This window comes from Tetrao urogallus (genome assembly GCF_951394365.1).
Source record: "Tetrao urogallus genome assembly, chromosome: Z".
NCBI classification, from domain to species: Eukaryota; Metazoa; Chordata; class Aves; order Galliformes; family Phasianidae; genus Tetrao; species Tetrao urogallus.
In genome coordinates this window covers 13132663-13144731 of record NC_136816.1, presented here as the reverse complement: position 1 = coordinate 13144731, position 12069 = coordinate 13132663, and the positions used below count along the sequence as shown (strand labels likewise).

Below are 12069 nucleotides of genomic sequence, written 5' to 3'. Positions count from 1 at the left end.
AGATTAAAAAATGGTTATATATACAAAATTATTTACTTTTTTGATTTTGTTTGTTTTTTACAAAAATTGATCCCCCAAACACTAGGTCTATCTCCATTTTAGAATGCAGAGACCTGTAATATAGACCTTGTAGTTAATGTTGTGAAAGTCATTTTTTTCTTCTTTTTTCTTTTTTCTTTCTTTCAAAAAAGGTGGCCCTGGTTGATAAAGTTAATGTATTAGCACTTGGATTTTTACAGGCCCTCCTTGTCATATACAAGTCCTCCATGCAGTCCTTTCTCACGAATGATGAGGCTGGAATGGAGAGCAGAAAAAAAGTTCCACATTGCAGTCCCTAGTTCATGCTATATCCCCGCTTATGTGCTCTAAATTTTGCTTCACATGGGCACAAACTGTACCTTGAATGATAACTGGCACAGTTTGCATTTAAAAAAAATTCATGTAACTTTTGTGTTTATCTTCACCTGTTAATAGCAAATTTCAGTCAGTAAAGTTATTTCCACCATTTCCAGCCTAAGTAAACATAAAAATAATGTCATAAATGACTGAAGACCTCTGAGGCCATTCTAACCATAAATATGCCCGAACTTAGTGTGACTTTTCATTTTATATACAGGATTTTAAAAACAAAAAACAATTAAACAACATTAAAATCATCTTATTTACATTTTCATTGGTGCTAAAATTGAGCTGTTTAAATATTGCAAAAGGCTGGTGAGTATCATAAAATGGTCCACACTGATGGCATATAGAAAACTAATGGTCATTATAGGCTGGAAATGGTTTCTTTTTATCCCCATAAGCACTTCTCTATATACTTTTTAAAATTTTCTGATAAACACAATATTTTTGCAAAATGCATTGTGAATACCGGAGTCCGTAGTTTCAAAACAATTTCGTAATACTCCTAAAAGTGATAGAAAAGGCACAGAAAGTTAGAACTTTGGCTGAAATGGTGGAAATCCCCATTCACCATTTAGCACTCAGCGCCTTGAGTCCTGCCACGTCCTGATCCAGCGATGGTAGTGTTTTGATGAATTTAATGATGTTCCCTTTCCTGATGAAGAATGTTTATAGTAGTATTTCTTAGAATAAGTCCTTTGGTATGTGGACGCTGCAATGAGAAGGAGGAAAAATAAAAGGAAATCAAAATAATTCAAGCATGAATCATTCATCTTTCCATCCCTTTCTATTTATTCTTGGTTAATTAGAGGGCTAACAAATGATTAACTAGTATGACCGTGTTACAGACAGGAGAATCATCTCTTACACAAAGTCAGAACACACCGATAGAAGTTGTGTTGTAAGTAACCTATTACTTTAAGTAACCTATTACTTTAACCTATTACTTTTAGGGACTTTGCAAGAGACCTGCTGTTTGATTTAAAAGAATCTTAATGGCTTCTGTAAAAGCAGAAAAGCCACATTCATGTTAGCTCTTGGATCCAGATGACTTTTCTACAGAGGGAGTTGCACTGCTGTCATCATCTGTAATGCAAGACTTTGTTTATATCTCCTGCACTTCTCTTAAAAGATGTGCTTGTTACTTATCATTACTTATAATTATAGATGATAAATTTTACGTTAATGAGCCTATTGATCCCAGTCCAACACCAACTCATTTTCAAAGAACTTACGATTCATGCATGTAATTTTAGGCATATCCCATCTTCCATTCCCTTGGCAGCGTATGGTTGGAATATGACGCTGGATGAAACCATCTTTGCAGTGATATCTAATAAGGGAGTTAATCTCATAACGAGGTTTCATCTTCCCAAAGGTCTTTGCATTTTCTACAACAGGAGGTTGACCACAGGCAACTGAAAGGAAGACAAAAAAAAAAAAAACAAAAAAACAAAACAGAACCCAAAATGTCAGTTAGTGAAAGCTCATCTGAATGTGATAACTGCCTTCTGCACCAGTGGCTTCAGCAAGACTCCAAAGAGACACGTTCAAACAAGAACAGGGAGATCGGTCTTCTGTTCTTGTAGAGCAAATGGGAAATGGGCAATCACAGGTTGTGTTGTTAATATTTCCTTTTTGCTTTAAGTTACTGATATAAATTTGAACCAAAAAAGTTTTCATATTCACTGGAGAACTGTAAAACCTGAAAAGTATTGAAGTTACAACAAGCATTTAAGAAAATTATCTTATTCTCAAAACGTATCATGTCCTCCTCTACAGCACCTTGTTTAAAGACACATTAAACTCATGTGTTCATCAGTGCACAGAGAACATAGTAACAAGCTGCAAACAGTAACTGGGCAGTGATGAAGTACACACAAGATTTTTGTTCTTCTTTACTTCCCCAGTCCAAAGAGGCAGAGAACAACTAAGATGTTAATGTACAGCTCCTGGCATTTCTCAGATTTATTCTATCAGCTTTAACAGTGTGTAAGCCCAGAATACATTTCAGATTCCTAAAGTGCAATTGCAGTTGGACTATATCTCAGAAGTCTTTTCCAACCTTAACAATTCTATGATTCCGTGATTAAGCTACACGGTTTTGGAAAATGTGGAAGGGAAGGGCAGCATCACTTGACAGATGATGCTCAGTGCTGAAGAGGCAATTGGAGTCTAGAGCAATTTCCAGATCACTTTAGGGCTAACCAAAAGTTAATGCATGTTACTGAGGGCATTGTTCAAATGCCGCTTCAACACTGACAAGCATGGAGCACCCACCACCTCTCTAGGAAGACTGCTCCAGTGTCTGGCCATCCTCACAGCATGGAAATATTTCTTAATATCCAGCCTGACCCTGCCCTGTTGCAGCTTTGTTCTGTTCCTATCCATACTATCTCTGCTGCCCATATCATTCACAGTGATGTTATCAAAGGAAAGAAGAATTGGTAGTATTTTCAAGGCATGCAAGTAAAACAGTCCTGCCAGGTCTGTGAATGTCTCTTGAGATCTGTAAATAAGAAATTTGCCTGGTTTTAACCACGAGTTTCAACTGGGTATCATTCTGTGTCTGAGTCAAAAGAAGATTAGGAAATGTGATTTGCGGATAAAGGTGATTTTGAGGGGCTAACTCACTTCTGAAATCCTTGTACTGATTACCAGAAATCGACAATATTTTGTCCCATTAACATTACAAAACCGGAATAAAGAATTATATGCCATAGTTTCTGTAATGTTTCTACCTGTTCCTTTCTTGCAGGTGTAGGTCAGGTGGTAATTGCATGGAACATCATTCCATTGTCCATTCTCATGCCATATTATAACAACACAGTCTTCTCCAGCAGAAAAGAAACTATCTGGCTGGTTTGGTCGCCAGTTCTCATATTGCTGCAGGAAAGATTAACAAATTCATTATTTCCAGAGTTGAGATACATTTACATTCCATTTTACAGAAGAGCACACAATATTACCATTAATGAGCAGCAATTTCAATTGTTTGGTTCAAGCAGTTAAGCACAAACTAAACAAAGCTAGATTTACAGTGTCTTCCCACTCTACTAACAGATGCAATAAATAGACTACTATCCCTGCTAGTCCATGACTACTAAATGGCAAGACACAGGTTGGCTTCTCAGATTCAAATTATCTATCCTCTGACTTCATTTAATGAAGCCATGCAATGGGACAGCTTGCGGAATGAGGTGTAAAATAAATAAAGGTGTCAGGGTGTGTGCCCAGATCACTGCAGATCAATATCTCCATTAAAAACTAGAATATAGTACAGAGCAGCCTTTCAGATTAAGAAATGATTATCTTAATTCATCCACCTGAAAAAAAAACTAACACCACAGATATCTGGATCATATGAGGGCTGCTCCGAAAGTATTGCTTCCTAATTTTTTCTGTTGGCTCAGGACGTCAGAGGCAGACGTTGGTTGGTGGTATGGCAGTAGAAGTTAAACCTTCCCACCAATATTCTGTTACATGTTATTGCCATGTGACTGATAGCAGTAGAGGGGCAGTATGACAGAATGGCATCTGACATGGAAATGCAGATGAAATGAATTTGGAACTGAATTCCTCCACGTGGAAAAAATGGCACCTGGTGACATTCATTGATGCTTGCTGAACTTCGATGGAGAGCAGCCAGTGGACACGAGCACAGTGAGGCAGTGGGTAGTATGCTTCTGCAGTGGCATCCACAATGTGAAAGACAACCAACGTTCTGGATGACCATGCAGACTGTTACAAACACACATGAAGGTTCTTGTTCATCACTGGCAAAAATGAAATGCATAGCTAGTGGTCGTAACTACATTGAAAAAAAGTGTTTTGTAGCTGAGAATTTGAATTTGCTCTCCCAAATAGTGTTACTATGGTTTTTGTATCTGTTGACGTTTCCATGGAAATAAATAGGAGGCATTACTTTCAGAGCAACTTACATGTATCTGTGGCAATGAAAACTGAAACTTGTACACTGTTATTGGAAGTACAAATCTGGTTGTAAGTACGTAATAGAAATTTTAGAAAGCTTATTTGTTTATTTATTTATTTATTTATTTACAAACTAAATTTTCTAGCCCAGTACCTGGAACACAAATCTGGCACATCAACATAGGCAGGCTCTGCATTTGGGGTTCTAAGATGGCAATATACAGATTTGGAGTGATATAGCTACACAGCTCCCAGCTTCCAGCTCAGGATCTGCCTAAGTTGTGTCCCTACCAAGAGCTGTGTGATCATGACTGCTGGCATACTGTGTGCAGTTTGATACTAATGCATCTTGATGGGCTAGATGACTTTTTTGTTTGTTTGTTTGTTTGTTTTTTTCCCTAACTATCAGGAAAAGCAGAAGCAAAAGAATTGTCACACAGATTGAAAATCTGTGCAACAGTCTTTGATAGGTTACGTGTGATTTGCTGTCCTTGCAGTTAGCAGAGGCAAGATAATCTTTACTCCACTTCTTGTTTCATCTTGATCCCCAGTTAAGCACAATAATTTGAGACTTTCATAATGTTATGCAAAGGAAAGCTTGAGTAAATACGGGAAACTATTCTTAGCAATTTTCTTTGGGATTTCTGTGTCACCCCATGAAGAATTTAATGAAAGATAAAAATAGATATCTAAAAGAACAGGAATTCACATAAATGCCAGACTTTAACTGGGCAGACAGTCCCTTGTATGGTCAAAATGGCAGAGTTTCTATAATGCTTATGTTTTCCTGAGTGCTTACATCTTTCTGACTAGAGCTGGGCCATATAAATGTCATAAAAGTTTAGCTTTCTATTTTCTTAGCTTTATCACTGCCTGTGTGAACACATTTTAGAAATACAGTTAACAAATGCCATGTGGGTAGCATTTACCTTACAATGAATCAGGCTATGAAAAAAAAAATTGACCTTTTCCTGCTTTATGTCATCTCATTCATCACAGATTTTAATTCTCCAAGCAATTTAACAATTATAGTCTAAATAAATTTGTTCTGCACTGAATTTATTACCTCTTCCAATTCATAAAACATTCTTCAAGTGGAACAAGCTTAACTTCATTGTTCTTAGTCTCATCTGTGTCTAATAGTCCTAAACTACAATTCATGCTAACTTCTTTACTCAAGACCAGAATTGAGTACTTCACACCAGCTCCCAGCTAAGCCACACTCCATACACTGCTACTTGCCTTGCCTTAAGAAGCTGAACATTCGTGTTTGCTTTGTTGGCAGGGCTGCTGTGTAATGGCAAAGGATTATATCTACACTTTGTGGTTTATTCAAGAATGTCTGATATCCTCTAGCATGACATGCTGTTACCTCACATCTGATATCATCATTGCACACATTTATGTTGGCGGAATACCACTGATTTGGCTTGGTTTTAGTGCCAGAATTGCTAAGCAGAGGAAGTTCCAGTCTGCTGAACTGTTTCTTAAGTCTCCACCCAGATCTTCTGTAGTTTCTCAGTTCCTTACTTAGCCACTGATTACATGATAATGGTACAAAAAGATTCTCACAGTCCTAGTGGAACAAACTGTTAGAGAAACAAATCAATGCACTTTTTGGTTTTGGTTTTTTTTTTTCCCTCACAGATGATATTTTTGCATGGCCACCAGCTTGAAACTGTTTTCCGCTTTCATAACTACAAACCAGAGGTGATTGCACTAGATGCAGTAAAACTACAACAGCAGAAATTTAGTGGGAAAGAACCAAAAAGAACCAAATCCCTTATACCAGACAGTGTATGCTACTGTTGATTTTCAACAACACTCCTTACAATCTCATACAAAGTGTGCTAAGTGTAAACACTCCCTTCACACACACAAGAAAAAAAAAAAAAAAAAAAAAGTACTTTAAACACTCCATTCATAAATTTTCATTCAGAAAGCAATGCTCAAAATATTCTAAATAAGATGTCACTTAAGATCCTCAGTGCAATTACAGAATTTTAGAAAAGTAACATTCTACTGACAACAAAAAAACTCAATATTTTAATTTCATTCCTTGGCAACATGTATCATGTAAGACTGTTTGCCTTTTAAGACCATGTCCAAAATAGATCAGCCATGGTCAGAGAGGAGCCAAAACCCACTGGCAACATCCCATGCAGCCTGCTGCTATGTCCACATCACATCCACACCAGCAAAACCACACGAGGAAGCACGGTGTTTCAGTGGATGAAGTGCAGGGCATCCTTCTGCCAACAGGCAAGCTTCAATCATGGCCATTAGCATTTTTAGCTGTATCACAATGAAGTACGAGTTATATTTCTTGTGTTTTGCTATCTGTATTTTCATTTGTCTCTTTGAGAGCTACACCTCTGTTGTGTCTTACCATTAGCTCTCACTGAAAATTTGAGCTCCTGTTATACTTTTTTTTTTTTTTTTTCCAGAAATCTTTCTTGTCTTGTCTTTTGATGAAACTGAAGTCCACATGATGAAAAGTACCAAAAATTTCCCTCAGGAATAGGACAGAATGCCTATGGGTTAGAGCCACAGTTGAGACATGCTTCCCTGGCTGAGTGATCTCCAGTCAGTGACACAGTGGCAATGTGTGTTCTTGTCTTGTTCCTTATTGTAAAAGCTCTATGTGTTTGAGGAAGATTTCCTTAAGCAGGATTGAATTAAATTGCAGCCTTAATCAGATGACAGGATAAAGTAGGAAAAGAAAACCAAGATCACACAAAGAATTGTGAAAATACTGATTTTAGTGGCCATCATTTTTGTCATTCAGATGGCTGGCAGTAAGCATCACTTCCCTGATATGTACAAGATCCTATCTTGTGGGAGATTTGTTAGTTTTTATTTTTATTTTTTTAAGATAGCCAGCCTTATTTGAGGAACTAATTTCCTTCTTAATGAGTTATCCATTCATCTCTTTCAGATGTTTGCCTTGCCAAGATGAATCTCCAACCCAGTATCTGACCAAGCTCTTAGACTTTTCAGCCCTCCCTTTATCTCCAAAGGATGCACCGATTGGTTTAGATCAATGACTGGATTCTGCATTCCAGAACAGTCAACAAAAACCATGTTTAATGAAGCACAGCTACTGATGCAAACAAAACATTACTGCTTAACCCCTTTGTAGTGCAAAGGCTAGTAATCTCTTGTATGTAACCAGAGCTAGGAAACAGCTTATTTGAAATGCAACTACTTTTCAGATTTATAGGCTTAATGACTTTACTTTGGATTAAGAATGCATGTTTTCAGCATCTTTAAATGAGTTTAAAGCATAAACTTGTCTTGGCTACTTTTGGCACTTATAATGTCCACCATGATTTTTATTTTGTTTCATTTTGGCTGCTTTCCTACCATATAGCTTGTTAATGCAAGGTTAATGTAGCTAAAAAGTAAAACAAATGAACAAAACTAAACAAACAAAAAAGCAGTGATGCAGGGAGTCAGCTGACTGAATGTTCTCTATGTCATTTTATCTTAAGTGAAGCACGACATCATTAAGCCAGTGTAAGCCACCATTACAAAGCTTATTGGCTGCTGTCTCTATTTTTTTCCCCACAATTTTGCTACAGAGTAGGAATATATTTTTTTCACAACAGCAGACAAATTCTTAGGAGTCTTCTTCAGAAAAGCCTTGTGAACATGTCCCTCACTGTGAAGGTTCTGTTATAACTAGACTACAAGTCCTGGTCATTTCCCTGCCTTATAGGTTGGGTGAATGAAAAAAGATCAGTACCAGGGCACAGAAAGTACATGGATCACCTCAGAAATCTTTGGCTTGAGGCTCATGCTCTTAACCAGCACTGATACTGTTACATGAGATATTCACGGGGGGGTGAAAAGCATTGCATTTCCTTTCAACAGGAAAAAAAAAAAATCAGATTACTGTGAGGATTTGGCAGTGAATAAAATACTTACATTAACTTCACCTAGTCTTTAAATACATTTATACATTGAGAAAAATGTACTTTACAGCATAGGTTCTGTTTCACTTCATTTCACCCCAGTCCTGAAAAAGATTTCCTGTTTAATTTTATGAATGGGAGTAGTTTGACAGAACTCACCGAAAGTATTTGTAAGACTAAAAAATCCATTCAGTGGGTGCTTAAGCACAGGTCTTGTTTTAAAGCCATGGGTGGTGTCCTAAACTCCATAGGGTAGATCCCATGCATACTTCAAGCACTTGCTAAAATAACACACTGAAAGAAGGGATTGGGCTATGAAAGTTGGCAAGTCTCTGCTGCGAGAAATTTGAGTCAATTTGAAAACAACAGCTATGTCCAAACATGCCTACGAGCACATAAGATAAATCACATAATTACCCCAATATTATGAATATTTAGATCACAGCTGAATGACCTGCCACAAACTCTTAATCTGGGCTTTTTTCATGCGACTTGGGAAACAAACAGAATTTGGATCAGGCAGGCATGCAGTCCTCCCCACTGCAGTCAGTCACTCCGTGAGCAAGTCAAACTCTCAGAAGGAGCGTTGCTAAGGACCTTTGCAAAAGACTTCCCTCCATAGGCTTCTTTGTTGTTATTTTTTGTAACAGATGTAATGGTTCTGTGATTTTTGGTTTTCAGCATTCCACATCATAACATCATGTAGTGCACTGGGAGTTAAACTGTTAATGCTCCAGTTCTGGGACCTGTCCAGAAGAGAAGAACTACATACCCCAGGGGGCTTTGTGGTCAGAGAGGAGATATAACCCCTGGTAAGGTCACCTGATGTGCTCTTCTTCATCAGCTCTTCTTCATCTCCCTGCTGCTCAACCAGATTGTGCAGCTCACCTCAGCGTTGTGGTGAGGCCTATCCATCTTTGGACATTCTCTCTCTCGTTATATTTGATTTATTAGCTTCAATTCTAATTATATTGCTTTATAGTGTGTTATCTTGCATTCTGATACTATATTTAGTAAATTTGTTTCTCCTGAGATCATTGCTGCTGTTTTTAATTATTTTGGGGTCCCCTGTTTCCCTTTTCCAGAGGCGCGGGTTTTATGAACCTGCCCGTACACTGCTGACAACAGAGCAGTCAGATATACTGCAAATGCTTTTAGTTCCTACAAAACAACTTGTAAATACAGACTCAGAAAAAATTTTGTGTGGCTCTGTAAACATCAATTAGAACTGATCACATATTGAATAAGCATTAAGATTGTTGCAAAAATATACAATTGGGATAAGAAATCTAGGAACTAGGATTGAAATATGTAAAAATGATTTGCTAGCTGATGTTGCTGAAACACAAAAGCAGTACCAAACCTGTATTTTGGGGGGAGCACAAGTTGCATGTATGGCAGAAAATTCCCACTAGATGGCAATGTCTACTCACGACTGCCTCCAGCTGCTTGCAGTAGTTTCAAAATCATCATTATTCAGAAAAGATCTTTCTTTTATGAACTCTGTTAAAACTAACTGAAATAAGTGGACAGCATCTCAGTGATTTTGACCTGCTCTGGACCAAGTCCGCTTAGGGTGTTAACTTTCACTGCAATTCACAATGGTTCATTGTTATGAGTATACTGTGTTGGTCTTCCAGGATACTCCTTAGTACAGAGAATGAAAAATCAGTGGCACAGAGAGCTGGTGAAATTCTTTTGCTAGTGGTCAGGTGTTTTACTGGAAGAAAAGTGTTTTACGGTGTTAAATATTGGTTGACAGAATAAATGTTCTTTGGGAGTCACACCAACATAATTATATGTTATCAATGTGATGCAAATTGTACAGGGTGTGACTTTCTCCTTTTGTGCACAACTTCCAGGAGAGCCACTCAAAAAAGAAAATCTTCCACTTTGTCATTTATTTCAACAGTTATAGCACGTCTGAAGTTGTCCAAGAGCTTTAGCCCAGCTGAAACAAGGCTCTGATGGAACTGGCCCCATGGGTAAAAGTAAGACAAAAAAATACTTTGTCCAAGAGGCCTCCTTACTGCCTATGACATTCTGAACTAGAAACATACCTGTCATTAATAACATTATATAGTTCTCCTCCATTTAAACACAGGTCAAATGAGCATCTTAAAAATAGGCTGTAATGACTGACTGCAGCATAAAATCAAAACATTTGGTAAATTTAAAATCTCCTTCAGCAGGGATCCTGTGGGATATTGGCACAATGAGCTTTTTGTTTGCAGCTGACTACAGTACTTTTTAGTTTGTTTGCTTTATTTAACCCTCGGAGGCAGGCTGCCTCCCTACAGTACCCTGAGCCTTTTGAAGGGCTTTGCATTTAATAATGTTACTCTTTCTATGAGGACGCAGTTATGGATTTGCTCAGGTCAGAGCCTTCTGATTCACTGACCAATAAAGAGCGGACAAGAGAGGGCTTTGTTTTTTGCCAGAATTAAACTTCTGTTTGGTTTTGCTTTTTTTTTTTTTTTTTTGCTTTGTTTTTATGTGACTACCTAGCACTGACAACTGCAGGGCTAGCATTGTGAATGCAGGGTGTAACGTCGTAGTGCCAAAGGGACGAAAAATGAAGTGGAGTCTCTGGAGAGTATTAAAAGCAGCAATATGCCCCATTACTTTCCCAGTGACAGACAATCTGGCCACAGACACTAGCCAGCTCTTTATTACTGTGCTAATCTTATGTAATGGGAGTGATCTCACTGCCCTACAAAGCATTAATTATCAACAGCATTTTCCAAAGGGTATGAATAACACCCCTTGTGAGATGGAGGCCCAAGGCACAACCCCAAGTAGCTATATATGTGCTTAATCCATAACATGAATAGCTCCAAAGGACTCCTTTACCACTGTGCCAGCTCACAAGGGTCCTTAACAGTGAAATGCCAGCAGCCAAAACACAATGGAGAAGCTGCCAAGAACAACATCAGATTTTTTTCTGTGTGGATGGGTGTGCTTTACAGCTGTAAAAGTTACTATTCACAGAGTTAAGTGAATTAATTAAATTCAATTTCCCTTAGATATTTTCAAATGTCACGTTGTGTTCATTCTTTCCTAGATCAAGCCAATTGTTAAATGTCTCCACTGATAGGTTAAGTCTTGTTACTTTGTGAAATTCAAGTCATAAAAGAACTCAAGTAGTTATGGACAAACTCTTATTTTCCTACAGTCCTATGACTGTTATAGCCTTACCTCCTTCTGTATCACATGACTTTCCAAAAGTTATTTGTTTTTGTTGCTTCAAGATTACAATGTATGTGGCATAAAATTTATCCATGATCGAACATAAAAGAGTTATTCACTATCACAGAAATGTCAGAAGAAAAATTTACAGAGAAGTGCAATAAATAATTTTAATCCTGTAAATAAACTTAATAAAACTTAGTATAATATTTTATGTAAATAAACTCTTATACATGTATTTTGATTCCCTTGTAAACTACGAATTGGAGTAAAACTAAGGCCTTTCAACATCAAATACCAAGAGCACATAACCACACTGTGAAAGAATGAAAGCAGAGCAAACAAAACATGCTCTGTAACATTCTATTATTTCCTTCTGCTCTTCCATCTGTCAGTGCAATCATATCTGAAATGTCCTGAACAGAAATTTGCTTGATTTTGAGGAAGAAATGAATAATAAAGCCCTAGGAATAGTGGGGTACTGGTAAGATTAGATGTTTGGAAGCTGGGATCTAGGCAGGCAGGTCTTGGTAGGCCCAGTTTTCCTTCTTAGTGGCCCAGGTTATCTGGTGTGCTACCAATGTTCCAGATCTACAGCCATGGCCACTAACTTTCTGCAATCATTGTG

General features: G+C 37.7%; 1 protein-coding gene across 1 annotated transcript in view; it reads right to left on the bottom strand.

The window, feature by feature from the left end:
- Positions 1-983: 983 nt before the first annotated feature.
- The window catches only part of VCAN (versican), a gene marked incomplete at both ends in the record, with an annotated part of 97574 nt that continues 86488 nt past the window's right edge, over positions 984-12069 (bottom strand). Inside the window, 3 exons of the mRNA XM_079548818.1 lie at positions 984-1114; positions 1638-1820; positions 3144-3288. Coding sequence (XP_079404944.1) covers positions 984-1114; positions 1638-1820; positions 3144-3288 — 459 coding nt within the window. The remainder of the gene's footprint in view (positions 1115-1637; positions 1821-3143; positions 3289-12069) is intronic.